Source organism: Castor canadensis, chromosome 1 (assembly GCF_047511655.1).
Source record: "Castor canadensis chromosome 1, mCasCan1.hap1v2, whole genome shotgun sequence".
Classification (NCBI taxonomy): Eukaryota; Metazoa; Chordata; class Mammalia; order Rodentia; family Castoridae; genus Castor; species Castor canadensis.
The window spans coordinates 145,361,459-145,376,838 of NC_133386.1; the positions used below are offsets into that span (position 1 = coordinate 145,361,459).

A 15,380-nucleotide genomic window follows, 5' to 3' on the forward strand; every position below is an offset into this window, starting at 1 on the left:
GCTCTTTGTTTTTGGCAGTACTGGGGTTTGAACTCAGGGCTCTACCAATTGACCCATGCTCCCAATCCCTTCTCCTACCCAATCCCTTCTCCTACCCTTTTAAGTCAGGTTTCTGGGTCCAAATGACTTCTGCCAAGGGCCTCTTGAATCATTCAGGAGGTAGTGTGATGCAGAAACAATCTAAGTTTCAACTCTGACACTGTCATTTTGGAGATGAATTTGGATCTGCTTTCTACCTGAAACTCTTATGTAGGGTTTCTCTGAGGATTAAATATGTAAGTAAATTGGATGACACTCAAAACTCAATAATTATGACTTGTCTGGTGAACAAAAAGTACCAGAAATGCCCCTGAAAGCCATGTAAGTGATCATATTGCCCCCCAGTGGACAAGGGAACACACAGCACAAAGCCACTCCAAAAGACGGAGTCAACTCTCTCCTGTGAGCAAGTGCTAGGGAGCACACTTTACATGGAAATATTCAGGGCACATCTAGACCAGAACTACATTGAGATTAACATACTTGTTTGATGCAGATCAACTCTGACTCAATAGTTTTGGATTGGGGGCAAAATCTGTAATAGGCCTCCAACGTGATACTGATGATAATCCCTCATAGGTCATTCTGAGTAAAGGTCTGTAACATAGCTGTGACATAACAGGAACTATTTATTAAGTGTTTGCCACATGCTAGTTAGCAAGAGCACTGGCTGGCCTATTTTAATGTACATAGTCCTGCAGCTTGTGGCAGGTTAGGTGCTATTTATCTCCATTTTCCAGATGATAAAATGCCAGCACAGAAAGTAGACTGCTTCATCACACAGCCAGTGAGGAGTAAGCCTTGGGTTCTAGTTTAGGTAGCCTGACTCAGAGTCTACTAGGAGACTCCAGTGTGCAGTATGACCTAAGGGGCTGGGGAGAGGCTGCAGCAGGAAACCAGCAAGAGTACTGAAGTGACTTAGGTGAGAGAGAGGTTTTAGGGTAGGAAGGAAAAGGAGGACATGATACAGAGAATAAACAGGACTTGGTGGCAGACTGGATATGGGGATAAGAAAGGGAATAGTCTCTCAAAGGGGGGAGGGGATGTTTTCTAGGTGTCTGGTTTGAACAACTGGAGACTTGGTTGTACTTACCCCTAATTGACCTATGAAACACAAGAGCAAGAACAAGTTTCAGGAAGAAGGTGAGGTCAGTTTAAGAAATGGTCAATATGAAGTGGCTCTTGGTCACCTGGGAGAGACATGAGGATGTAGGCGGACCTACATGTCTAGAGCTCGGGAGATGATCTGGGCTGTGGATAAAGCTTGGGTGTCGGTATCAGTGAAGCTACCCATGAGTGACTGAGGTCACACAGGCAAACTGCCCTATTCTTGGCCAATGGAGGTGATGGGACTGGATTATCGGTTCCCTGGATTACAGTGAAGACTGATTCTGTCCATTCCACTGGCGTCAGATCTGGGGGAGCAGGCAGAACATAAGTGACTGATGGCCTACAGGGCAAGAGGTTTTTGGAGTTCTGTGATAACTAAGTCTAATTTATCTGCCCTCCTGCCCATTGATCAGCAAAAATAAGGACAAATCCATAGAATAAAGGTTGGGAGATATTTATTTTCTTTAAACAAAATCATAAATAACAAAGAAACAAAGTAGGTCCCAGACTCTGGACCATGCAGCAGGACAGGGATAGGAAGTTGTTGGGGTGAAAGGTGGAAGGGGCTACACATCACCTAAGACAGTCACAGAAAGAGGGGCTTCAGGAGACTCCCCCTCCCTGCCCTTGGAAATGGTGTGCCTGGGCAGCAGGAGGAGGCCGCAGTGCTGTGATGAGGCAGCTGGACGAAGGCAAAGACTGGGGCAACTTGGTTGTAATGTTTTTATGTAGAGTGACATGAAATCACAAACGGCAACGAGAAGCTGTGGGTCTAGAAGAGGCAAGCGGGTACTCTGCGCACCTCCAGGGAACAACTATGAAAATGGTCAAATTTGATTATTAAAAACTATTCCAGAGGCGTTAGCCTGTGGCTTGTGCATGGGCTGTATTTAACCTGGGTTGCTCTGTGGCAAGCAAGGGCTCAAGAGGCCCCTGGAGCAGCCTGGCCTCAGCCCAGGACAGGTGCCCAGACATGTGGGAGAACAGCGGCTCACCCAGATGGGAGGCCAGGTGTTTGGGCTGTCTAGACCTAGTTTTCAGGCTGGTCTCTTGTGGTGCTTGGCCTCTCTGGGTCTTCCGATCCTGGAAGAATAAGACTGGGATAAAAAGGTACCTGACAGGTGTTTTATTTGAATGGGAAAAATAAGGACCACTGTGTACACTGTCCATCCCCTGAGGAGGGCAAGACTGTGCCAAGAGCAATCTCAAGGAATGGAGGTCCCTGAGCCTGGAGAGACATTTGTAACCAGGTGCACTGCCTGACAGCAGGAGTCAGAACCCAGAGTGGTAGTTCTGGAGGCTTTACCCTAGGCAAGGCAGGGAGAACAGGCAGGGACTACCCCTTTACAGGTTAGGGGTAAGAGCTGGAGACCCTGAAGTAGGCAGACCCATGTTGGACAAGGGCCCTGGAAAACAATGCTTTTGGCAGGTGTACACAAAAGGGTTTGTGCATCTGGGGACGCCCATCTACAAGGAGCCGGTGGCTGGGCAGGAAGGTGAGGAGGAGACAGCAGCATCACAGTGGCCTCTGGTGCGACGTATTTACAACAGAGCTCAATGTATAGGGAGGGGAAGACGGCAGGTCACTAACAGCCAGGAAACACACTGTCAAGAGTAGAAAAGAGAAGGGAAAACAAATTTAAGCTCCCCTCCTCGTCCAGCTTATCCTGTCTCTTCTAGGAAGTGCTTCCTAATGACCACCAAGGCCCCTGCTGGTCTGTCCCATCTCTTCACAGCTCTACCCAGATCCAGACAGAGGGTCTGCTCTCAGTGTATAGCTCATTTGACCAAAGCTCCAAATGGTTCAGGGAACCCAATCAAACACTGTTTATTAAGAGAAATTAAGTCTTCATTGATGATTTCTGGGATCCATCAAGGGTCATTTGCTAGAGGGATGGTACAGCATAAGAGTGTCACTTTTGTGGTTCACTGTACCAGGCTCCTGTCATCATCTCTGTTGTCCATTCTGATCTTCTAGGCCTAGTGTTCAGAGTTGTCTAAGGCAGAAAACATTTCTTCTTCAAACTCTAATGAGGGTGGTGAGCAAGTTCTCTTGAATCCTCACCAAAATCAGAAAAGAGGCTGTCCAGTGCCAAGAGTGACACCTCATTTGATTTACTGGCTCTCTGAAGAGCAAGAGCCTTCTGCAACACAGACTAGGAGCTCAGGAGGCAGGCCAGGACTGCTTGGTTTGGGTCTACATGCCTCTCCTTTCTCCTCAACAAAGAGCCCAACTACTCAGATGTATCCCTAATCAGATGAAGAGCTTCCTAGGATGAGAGGCCTGGTCTACTTTCTTGCTAAAGACCAGTGGTTTTCTCACTTTTGCTTCCCTTGAGACACCTGGAAACGTTTTTGGTTGATAGAACTATGTGTAGGAGGTTCTATTGGCATTTTGTAGGTAGATGCCAGGGATATGGTTAAACATCCTACAGTGCACATGACAGACGCCTTCCCCCCCAAAACAAAGAATTACCCACCCTAAAATGTCAACAGTGCTGAGATGAGAACACTGTTCTACATTTCCACACAAACTCCATGTCTTGCCCAGCTCTGCTCAGAAGGAGGCAAGACCTCTCTGGATAAGGAATGATTGCTATCCCAGCCAGCCACCTCAGAGAAGGAACATCTCAAGAAGAAACGTACATTGCAGTGGGGGTGGAAGACAAGGCATGACTGCACCGCAGCCAATGCCCCACTGGACCAGAGCACACACAATTGGGGTGACTTTGTAGAAACACACACCAGGCTCTGTGGTGAGGAGGAGGAATACAGGCTTTGTGATCCAGACTAGGCAGGGCTCAGGCAGAAACAGTCACAGGCTTGCAAATACCTGAGCTTAGGATAGACCAGCACTTCTGGGCTCTTATACCCTTGTACATCCTTACGACTGGAATCCACCAATGGGCTCAGCAAACCTGTGCCGGATCAGGAAAGTGGCAACAGCTTCAGCTACCTGAAAAGGAAGAGATATTCCAGGCCTTATGAAGTGATGGTGCTTAGCTTTGGAAGTCCTGTGGGCTTCAGTTGGAAGATTAGGCTCCCTCGTGTCCTCTTAAATCCCCTCAGTGTAGGTAGCTTGAAATCAAAAGGACATAGGCTAGAAGACTCCTCCCTTCCATCCTAGTGATAGCTCCAGAGAGGTCAAGAGGAATGAGGGCTTATTTACCCCATTACAAAATGGACTGGTGGAGTGGTTTAAGCAATAATAGCACCTGCCTAGCAAGCATGAGGCCCTGAGTTTAAACTCCAATGCACCAAAAAAAAAAAAAAAGAAGTTACAGAATACCCCTTTCCCATAGGAGTCCATATTAATTTCTAACTATGAATTTAGGGTACAGCTTCTACCCTCAATCATCCTTCTTCCATCTGGTTTTAGGAGTAATGAAGAAGCAGAGCTTAAGATCTTAACTTTAGGGTCCTGGGATGAAATAGCAGGGTGCCAGCAGCTCAACCCAGACAAACAAAACTAACACCATAGGCAGTTGCCAGGAAGGAGCTTGGGAAGCTGGTGGAATTGCATAGGCCTCTAGCAGCTGCTGCAGGTAACGTGGGCTGAGACTTGGGCTTTGCCAGCTATGGTACTCACACAGTTGCTGTTTTACAGTCATTAAGCACCACATTCACCTTGTCAGGGGCGTCCTCATGCACTGCATGGCCACACTGAGGTAAAACCTGCATCTGGAATTTCCCTGGAGAGGAGACAAAGCCAGACAAGCTCAGAGACTAAAGAGTCCTCTCCATACCATCTCTGCAGTCTCACAGGTCACTTTGGGAGCCCAAGACCTTCCCCCGCAAAACTCTGGTTCTAATTACCAAAATTTTGAGGAGGATATTAACACTTGTAACTTGTCATTTCCATAAACAGGCAGGAATTACTGTTTGCTTTGTATCCCTAACAGGACCCAACACAGGGCTGGGGCACTGAAGAGGTGCTTAGTAGTCTTGGATAAATGAATGAATGACTAGAGCCAAAACTTGTAACTCCAATCCCTCTGGTCTTTCTATTAGACCAGCCTCTTTGGAACTGTGGAAATAAGTAATTGGGAGAATTCCTACATACTAATAACTCTGTGCTGGGTACACATAAAGTAACACGATCAGAATAATCCTCAATTATTCTATGAGGTGGGATTATTTCTAAACTCTCCCAATTCACAGACCTAAACTATTGCCTAATTTTTTTACCCAAACTGTATCATGAACAATTGGTGGGTTTCTAAGATCTCATAACAAATTCAGCTGATTTGAACTTAGTGCTGGGAAAGCTGTAGAATCTATGCAGACTTAGCCTTTTCCCTTTATTCTATGTTATAACTCCCAACCTAGTCAATTACTCTCTATACCTATGGTATACATTATTCAACAGCAAGGTGGTCTTGGCAGAGACCACACTGAAGAATTAGGAGGGCATCTAATAAGTATATTAGCTATAATATGCTTGCTGGACACAATGAAAGGCATTGTTTGTCAGATTCTTACTTAACCCAAACCTTCTCATTTGAATCTCATATACTTGTACTGAGATATATCGCTATCTACACTTTATAGATGGAAAACCCAGGATTAAAGAAGTTGGCAATTCATTTAAGCCACACAATCAGTAATAGTGATTCAACCCCAGGACTGTGATTCCTAGGCTGGTTGGTGATCAACACCGATTTAAAATGCTATTCCAATCAAGGTCAATTGCTTTCAGAGAGTCTCAGGGACCTTGTCAGTTTTCTATCTCCCCAGCAGCAAGCATAGGTCTTGCTCAGAAAATGTGGCTTAGGAAAGTTTTGCTTGAATTGAATTTTAGCACATCATATCTATGCCCAGAGTGACCACCAACAGTGCTATTAAGGTCACAGCCCCAGCTCATGGTCCTGCCCCAGGTCTCAGAAAGCAAAAGACACATGAGTCTGGGAACAGAATTTTATAAGCCATTCAACAGTCTTTGAAGAACTATTATGAGGGAATAGAGTTATTTTCTGTGTGGATGACTTGAGAAAAGCTAAAGGAACAGTTTGAGAGACATCCAAGCAGAGTTTGATGGGCCAGGACTAGAGCTCAAGAAACAGGGGTAAGTAGGACATTTAGCTTTGGAAGTAATCAGGGTTTAAATGGAAGCCATAAAATCATCCAGGGAAACTAAGTAGAAAAGAAAGAAGGTCAAGAACAAAATTTGCTTAAGCCTGAAACCTTCATCTCAGAATTGGCACCAGTTCTTCCATAACCCCCAAAGCTGTGATGCCTGCTGACTTCACCTTCACCAAGTCTTTCACTCAGACTAAAGCAAGAAACTCTAGAAAGTTGGTCCCACTGTCATATGGCCCACATGTGCATAGTACTTAATGTGTCTCTTTCCTACTCATTATACCTCATAATCCCTTTAAGGCTAGCATTGATTTTTCTCATTTTATACAACAAGACTCAAGCTGAGGGGGGTCAAGTAACTTGCCCAGGGTAAAAAAATTAGTAGAAAAACAATATTCAAAACCCATTTCTTCCAACTTTGGAGCCCTTGCTTTTACCACCTCACTATGCTATCTTCTAAACAGATTTTTTTACCCTGGTATCTGGATTATTTTGGATATTTCCCTTTCCTAAAAAAATTCTAACAATGTGAACATCTCTGTTCACATTAAATACCTACATAATATTTTATGGTTTTAAAACACACTGACTCATTTTAACCCTTATAATTGAGACATAGGCAGTTATAATTCTCATTTTTAGTTGAAGAAAAAAAGACAATCACTGTTCCAAAAGGGAAATATTGCCTATAATCATGGTGAGTCAGGAGGAGAGGAGGATGTCAAACATATGTTTGACTCTAAAGTTCATGCTCTCTCAATTATACCTAACCATTTACATTACTGCCTGTTTCTTTGCCCCAGAAAAGGGTCCAAGGCATATATCCAGAGGAGTGTAAATCGATATATTAGGAGAGATAATTGCATATCTATGTTTATTGTAGTTCTGTTCACAATAACTAAACCGTGGAATCAGCTGAGGAGTCCAACAATTATACATAATACAATACTACTCAGCCATAAAGAAAAATGAAATTATGTCATTTGCTGGGAAATGGACAGAACTGGAGAACATGATGTTGAATGAGATAAGCCAAGCTCAAAAAGCCAAGTATCACATGTTTTCACTCATTTGTGAATTCTGGACCTAAAATGATGATAATGGGACATGAATGCAAAAGGTGGATGGTCTGGGAAGCATATGGGAGCGGGAGAGAGAAGGAAAGGATACTGAGGGGTGAAGAGGATCAAATATGCTACATATGTATATATGAAGACAGCATAATGAAATCCACTACACACTTTGAAAAAGGAAGAAAGTAGAGAATGGGAATACAATGAATGGGGTAAATGTGTTCAAAAAGTACATTGTATGCATGTATGGAATCACTACAATGAAATCCTCTTGTATTATTAATGTATGCTAATTCAAAAATATAATAAAACTATTTTAAAAATAAAATTAGCAAAAGAAAGAAAGAAAGAAAGAAAAGGGTACAATTTCTGGATAACTTACCCTGCATCTGGCCAATCATCAGATCTTTATCCAACCTATCAACACCTAGAGCAAAACAAGAGAATCTGTAAGTAGCTCACTAGGAAATGCCCTGTGAAATAGATTTTACTATTCAAACACTAAATAAAACTGTTACAAAGCTGTAAACATGGCGACATTCTCAATTCATGTTAACGCCAATCCGAACTCCCAGAGTTTGCAGTCATGTGCTCATTTAAAGATGAGGTTTTACTGTTTTGAGTCTCAGAACATTCAGAATATTCTTATCCTACTGAATATAGTGTTAGGAGGAAGATTTGGGCCATCCTGTTTGGATGCTTATGCTTAGTTAGGTTAGGGATTGGATATGGAGAGGTAAAGGGTACAGATGAGTGAGGATATTACTTTACTTTGGAAGTCACTACCCAGTTGGCTAGCAGTTTTAATGAGGTGACCTCCAGAAGATAATATACTCACACTAGATGGATTGAACTATGTCCCCCAAAATTCATATTGAAGTCCGAACCCCGAATGGGACTGTATTTAAAGACAGGGCCTATGAGGAGGTAACTATGGCTAAATGATGTGATAGGATTAGTGTCCTTATGAGAGACACCAGAGAGCTGGGTCTTGCTTCCTCTTGGCCATGTGAGAGTACAGACAGAAGGCAGCTATCTACAAACCAGGAAGAGATCTCTTCCCCAAATTCAATCTTACTGGTAGTCTGATCTTAGACTTTCAGCCTCCAGAACTGAGAAAATGTGCATCTGTTGTTCAAACCATCCAATCCATGGTATTTTGTTATGGCAGCCAAGTTGGCTAATACACACACATACACTTACCAGCCAAGAGCAGCAATTTAGGAATAGGACAACTAAGAAAGAGATTGGATAAGCCTCGGAACCAGTCATCCCAGTATTTTTCTGTTTTTGCCAGTTCAATTCTCCAGGAATATGGATGGTCTTTCTTGGTCTGCAGGAATAAGACTCAGGGATTACCCTGAGTCTCCAAGGGTAATCCCTGAAGGAACAAGATAAAAACTAGGTTCCTGGAGAAAGGAAAGGAAAAGAAACTAGCACTTATTAAGGACCTACTATATCTAGGACATTTTAATATACATTTAATCCTATGAACAGTCTTGTGTAGATTGTATTTCCATTTTTAGACAATTACAAGTTTTCTTTTCATTCTTACTAGTTTTCTTTCCCTCCTTCCTTTTCTTTCTTTCTTTCTTTTTTTTTTTAAAGAAAAAAAAGATTTTGGGTCTCACTGAGTTGAGGTCCAGGCTGGGCAAACAACTAGGCTCAAGCAATTCCTCTTGCCTCAACCACCCAAGTAGCAGGGACTACAAGTGTGTACCACACCACCCAGATACTTCTGTTATGTTTAGGAAACTTTATTAGGATCAGGAAAGTAGCTGGGCACTGGTGGCTCATGCCTGTAACCCTAGCTGCTCAGGAGGCAACGATCAGGAGGATCGTGGTTCCAGCTAGCCCAGAGAAATAATTCGCAAAACTGTATCTCAAAAATACCCAACACAAAAAAGGGCTGGCAGAGTGGGTCATGTGGCAGGCATGAGGCTCTGCGTTCAAACTCTAGTACCACCAAAAAAGAAAGAAACAAACAAACATAAAAAATTGCAGGGGCTAAGATAGACCTTTTCTTATACCCAGTTGGAAAAAAGGGAAAGATCACGTTATGGTATACAAAATGCTTATGGTATAATATTAAGTGAAAGAAGCAGAATACAATGTATCGTCTAAATCAGAATTGCTACTGGACAAATGTGGTATACATATGGGAAAAATATGGATGGAAAAGTTGAAAATAGCTTTATTTGTGGGTGGAGTACTTTTTTCTCACATTTTGATTCATGATAATGATATAATGCCCCTACAATAGTAATTCTAAGAAGGAGGTATTATATAAATATGAAAAAGTATCAATGAAAAAAATGTCATGTTATATCTTGATAGTTGGAAAGAGGATGGGCACACAATATGCAAATATTAAGTGAACAATAGATGATTCTCTACACTTTTCTGCATTGTTGAAATAGGTAAAATATTACAATGGAAATAAATCATTGGTGTACTACATCAACCACATCATAAAAATCTACACGTGAACATGGGACAGTGATGTATTGTGTTAAAAATTTGTGATTAAGTTGTCTCCACTACCCAAAATAATCTATAGATTCAATCCCTATCAAAATTCCAATGACATTTTAAAAAGATGTCTTTAAGATCTTAAAATCATATGCAATCTCTTTTTAAAAAATCATATGTAATCTCATGAGATCCTGAATAACCAAGTATTTTCAAGAAAAGGAACAAAATTAGAGGACTCACACTCTGATTTCAAAACCACTACAAAGCTGCAGTAATTAAGTTTAGTACTGGCATAAAAACAAACAGACCAAGGGAATAGGATAGAGAGCCCAGAAATAAACACTCAGATATATGGTCAAATGATCTTAGACAAGAGTGTCAAAAAGACCACCCAAATGGGAAAGGACAGCCTCTTCAACAAATAGTGTTGAGATAAATAAACAAATACATATCCATATGCAAAAGAATGTAGATATACAGATGAATGGTAAGTATATTAAAGAATTTGACATCAATAGTCATTAGGGAAATTTAGATCAAAACCACAATCAGAGCTGGATGTGGAGGCACACTCCCATCAGTACCTGGAAAACTGAGGCAGAAGGATCTTCAGTTCGAGGACAGCCTGGACTATACAGCAATACCCTGTCTCAAAACAAAACAAAAACCAAAACCACCCACTAGGATGGCTTAGCATCAGAGAGTTACAAAACAGTGTTGTTAATTACAGAAGCTTCATATACTACAGATGGGAATGTAAAGTGTTGCAACTCTTCGGAAAATAGTTCTTCAAAAGTTACACATAACTCCACTCTTAGGTATATACCCAAGAAAAAGAAAAGCCTGTATGTCCACATAAAAAGTTGCAAACAAATGTTTGTAGTGTTACTTACAATGGAAAAGAAGTGGAAAAACCCCAAATATTCATTAACTGATGAACGGACAAAAAATACAGCATATCCATATAAAACGGCTAAAGACGTAAAAAGAAACAAAATACTAATAAATGCTACAACATGCTTGAAAACTTTGCACTTAGGTAAAAGAGGCCAGTCATCAAAGACCACACATTATGTAATTCCATTTATATTTAATGTCCAGATTGAGCGAATCTTTGTAAAGACAGAAAATAGATTAGTGATTGCCTGGGGCTAGGAGAGAAGTGGCTGCTAACAGACGCTCATTACTTAATGCACTTCAGTTTGCCCTGTAAGCACAACTGCTGGGGCTTATAAAACCATGTAATGGTATTTATTTAAGAAGTGCAAAGAAAAAATGAGTTGGAATTAAAAATCGAGGCTCTGGGTATGTTTTAGTTCTAACTCTTATGTGTGACCACGGGAAGTATCTGTATCTGAGGGATAAAAGGGTGTTTATACCAATTTTTTGCTTGCTTTTTAAAATAAAGTGCCTGTATTTGTGTTCTCCATATTTTAGAGTACAATCTCATTCAGTACATTTAGTTTTATAAGTCATGAAGCCAAATCTTTGATGGGCTATATCAGAGGCACAAAGTCTAGAATGTGTATATTCACAATGGTGTACATTTTGTGCCTTGAATGTGTATTGGGAAACCTGAACAGTTCCCACTATCTTCATAAAAATTTTATATGTATTTATGAAGATGATTCAGTATTGTAGTAAATCTTGGGCATGGACTAATTTTGCACCTCTTCATACTCGTATTCTGCACAATCTGTATATATCACATCAAATTTAGAGGTATGACCTTAAATTTAACTTTTAAAAACTGGTGATAATATCTACAATGCAGAGCTAAAATGAGAATTAGAGATGATAAGTGTGAAGTGCTCATATAGTTCCTGGCACATAAAAGGTAAAAAGTAATTGTATCAGACTCTCAAATCTACTAAATAAATACTTGCTTGGCCAACTTGGGCAAGTCTCTTTATTTCTGAGCCTCAGTTACTACACTGAAATATGGAAGAAAATCTCCCCTTATCTCACAAGACATTGGGAGGACCAACTAGATCATGCATTATTTATACCTTTAGAAACCATAAAGAGGCACAAAGCATTATTCTGATCATTAATCTTCATTAAATTGAAAATACTGTTTATGAAAAGTGTACTCTCTAAATGCAAAGAAGTATGTGGTTATCCCAAGTCTATTACCTGCCATTAGTAAGATGTTTATAAGCCATCCTGGAAAGTCTGCTGCTCAGAAACACTGAACATTTCAAAAAAAAAAGCACTCCTTTCCACTACTATCTTCAAACCAGTTTTTCAGCCAGCATGCACTACTTACACAAACAGGACCTAAATGCTGAGGGAAATTCATACAGAAAATCAGTTTCTGCCCTTAAAATACATACTTTGTTTTGCTTAGGATAGAATTTTTGCATAAATGGAGGACAACATAAGTCTGTATTCCAGGAATGACTAGCAAAAGACATAGCATCTGTGAATGTGGTTTATGAAAATCACTTCTGAGACTTCGTAGACACAACTTAAAGAAGGAGACTGGAAATTGAGGTGCTGAACAACTCTTAAGTAACTGGATCCAAAGAGCTTCCAAGTTGATGAACACATCAAAGTGCCAGGAGGATGGTGTGCTGAAGAGAGAATGGAAAACTCCTTCCCCCACATGCCTTGCCCTATTAATTTCTTCCATTTTTCTGTTCCTAAGTTGTACCCTTTATAATAAGCTTGTAAACACAAGTAAAGTGTTTTCCTGAGTTCTGTGAGCCATTGTAGCAAATTTTTAAACATGAGGAGTTGGTCATGAGAACTCTACATTATTGGTCTATGGACGATTGTTAGGAAGTATGGGTAGCCAGAACTTGTGATTAGCACCTGAAGTTGGAGAAGTCTTGTGGGAATGAGTCCTTTAACTTGAAAGATCTGAGGCTAACTCTGGATTGATAGTATCAGGATTAAACTGAATAACTGAATACTCAATTTGTGGCTAAAAAAGTGGAGAATTGTTTGGTGTTGGGAAAGACACCACATATTTGTTGTCAAGAGAAAAAAATCTCATAGGTGTATCTTAGAATGTCTGGCACATAATAGATACTCAGCAAATATTTATTAAATAAATGATTTTATTTTGCCCATTAGCTCATTAAGACCTTATTTAAATTTTTACATGAGCTATGTTACGAGTGGAGCAACTAGATATATAACTTCCTAACTGTTATTAATAAAACATTTAGTTAATTTAGAATACTTAGTAAACATTTCTAAATTTTATTAGAAATTAAACTATTTCTAAATTTTTCCTTTTGTTTTTAAGATTATTTTTTTTTGTTTCTTTTTTTTTTCATTTTTCTTTTATTATTCATATGTGCATACAAGGCTTGGTTCATTTCTCCCCCCTGCCCCCACCCCCTCCCTTACCACCCACTCCACCCCCTCCCTCTCCCCCCAACCCCCTCAATACCCAGCAGAAACTATTTTGCCCTTATTTCTAATTTTGTGTTTTTAAGATTAAAATGAATGTTTAAGTTGTATTTTTGGGGGACTGGTGGAATGGCTCAAGTGGTAGCATGCCTGCCTAACAAGCGTGAAGCCCTGAGTTCAAACTCTAGTACTGCCAAAAAATAAAATAAATAAAGTTGTAATTTTTTTAAACAAAGTATGGTCAAAGAGTTGGGATTCTGTGAGTGGTCCTGCCTCTAACTTTAGACTTCAAAGTTGGCCCCTTTAATCCACAGAATTGCATTTCAGTGATCCATTTACTTGTGATAGAGTTAGGGTTTAGTGTGCTTTTACAAGAGGAATTTCCAAGTTATTGCGCTTCTTGTTTGGGTATCTCAGAGCGTTCATTACCTGATGTTTATCTTTATCTTCCATATACATCTGTACCTGTACCTGTAGCATCTTTTTAAAATTTTAAAAAGAAAAAAGCATTTTACTATTGGTAGGCCTGGCACATTATCCAATACTGAATACTCTTCAAATGTTGCCAAATATAGACCTGTCTAGAATAAGCTTGGCCAGAAAAAGATGTCCTGGAGTGGCTCCCAAATGTACTCCTAGGGTGACCTCTATAAGACTCTAAGACAAACTGTGATCTTGACCTGAACCCTTTAAAACCTGTGAGGGGTTAGGAGAGGAAGTACTAGATGTTTGGCACCAGTGAGTGGCCAGGTACTAGATAGGACTTTCCTAAATGTAAATGCATTCACATGTGTATAGTCACAAGTATGGTCACAAGCATGAAACATCATGCCTTTATCAGTTATTTATATATGAACTTAACATATTAATATAAGTTAATGCAAAAACTGAACTATAATTTGACATCCATATAAATATCTTTTCTCATTTAGTTTTTTTCAGTAAGCATATCTAGTTCCTTCCCTGTTAGTACAGTACCCTTAAAATTTGTTTTTTTCTATTTAATCATATTTCTATATGTATAGCATTTTCAATTCTGTGTAATTTTTAATTACTTAAAAATAGGACATACATACACAGATGCAAAAGGTATTTGACTATGTACTGTCTCAGTTGTTTTCCTATAACTATTTTAGTTTCTCTATCCAGAGGAACTGTTGTTTTGTATATATTTCCACAGATATTTAATGTGCCCCTAAATGTAAATAGTAGTATACTATCCTGTCACTGTTTTGCCCTTTGCTTTTTTCTCATTTAAAATAGTTTTATCAGTTTATATATAGAACTGCTCCATTGTCTATGCAAGAGCTGGATAATATTTTACTGAATTGGTATGCCACATTAATTAGCTAGTCTTATTGATGGCCATTTATGTTCCTTTTTTCCTTCTTTTTTTCTGGCAGTACTGGATTTGAACTCAGGGCCTCACACTTGCTAGGCAGGCCACTGTACCATTCTAGCCACTCAACCAGCCCTCCTTTTTTTGTTACTATAATCTGGATAGTGTATCTAGTGCACAATCTTCACACACATGCTAAGTGATCTCTATGGGATCAATTCTTTGAAATGGGATTATTGAGTCAGGTTTTACACATCTAAAATTTTGATATGTGTTGCTAACTTGCCCTCCAGAGAAGGGGCACCAATTTATTTATCAAGAAAAGTCCCCTCTCCCAAATTATTTTTTCAAAACATTTTTACTAGCATATATTAATTGTACAGGTATTTCCATATATGCTTACAATATACCTCAGTTAGGCTCATCCCCACCATCATTGTCCCCCATCCCCTACCCCCTACTTAAAATGACTTTGGCAGGTTTCCTTGTTCTATTTTCATGCAAATATATAAAGTACATTGACCATATTTCCCCTCCTTTAATCTCTCCATCCCCCTCCCCCCCACTACTAACCATCATCTAATAGGACCTGTTTACGTTCCTGTCCTTCATTACTTAAGCATATTTTCATTGCTCAGTGGGGTTTTGCCATGGTGCCTCACCTGTGACCATATTGTACTTTAATCAGATTAACTAACCCTCTATTATTACTTCCTTCCCCTTTCCCTCCCACCCCCTTCTGCTCAACAGCTCTCAGTGCAACTCATTATGCCTTCTTCCTACACAGATGCAATGGATTTCAATATTATTCACTCTGCTGTTTTCTTTTCTTCTCCCTCCTCCCCCTCCCCTAGTCCCCTCAGTCTCACTGTGTGTACATATGTATATACATATACATACAT

General features: G+C 40.1%; 1 protein-coding gene across 1 annotated transcript; it reads right to left on the reverse strand.

Moving 5' to 3' along the window:
• Window positions 1–1,579: 1,579 nt before the first annotated feature.
• LOC109679603 (protein phosphatase methylesterase 1-like) lies at window positions 1,580–15,150 on the reverse strand. Its single transcript, XM_074041042.1, has 6 exons — window positions 15,141–15,150; window positions 8,505–8,648; window positions 7,684–7,728; window positions 4,777–4,841; window positions 4,038–4,105; window positions 1,580–2,754 (listed from the first exon to the last, which is right to left on the reverse strand). The coding sequence occupies exons 1-6, from the start codon at window positions 15,148–15,150 to the stop codon at window positions 2,736–2,738; spliced, it is 351 nt and encodes a 116-aa protein (XP_073897143.1). The 3' UTR covers window positions 1,580–2,735.
• Between the last annotated feature and the right edge of the window lie 230 nt (window positions 15,151–15,380).

Excerpts from the sequence above, each read along its gene's own strand:
- LOC109679603 (XM_074041042.1), bottom strand. Across the intron at positions 7,729-8,504 it reads TAAATTGCTGCTCTTGGCTG|GTGTTGATAGGTTGGATAAA; the intron begins GTAAGTGTATGT and ends GTTTTGCTCTAG. Across the intron at positions 4,842-7,683 it reads GATGATTGGCCAGATGCAGG|GGAAATTCCAGATGCAGGTT; the intron begins GTAAGTTATCCA and ends TCTCCTCTCCAG.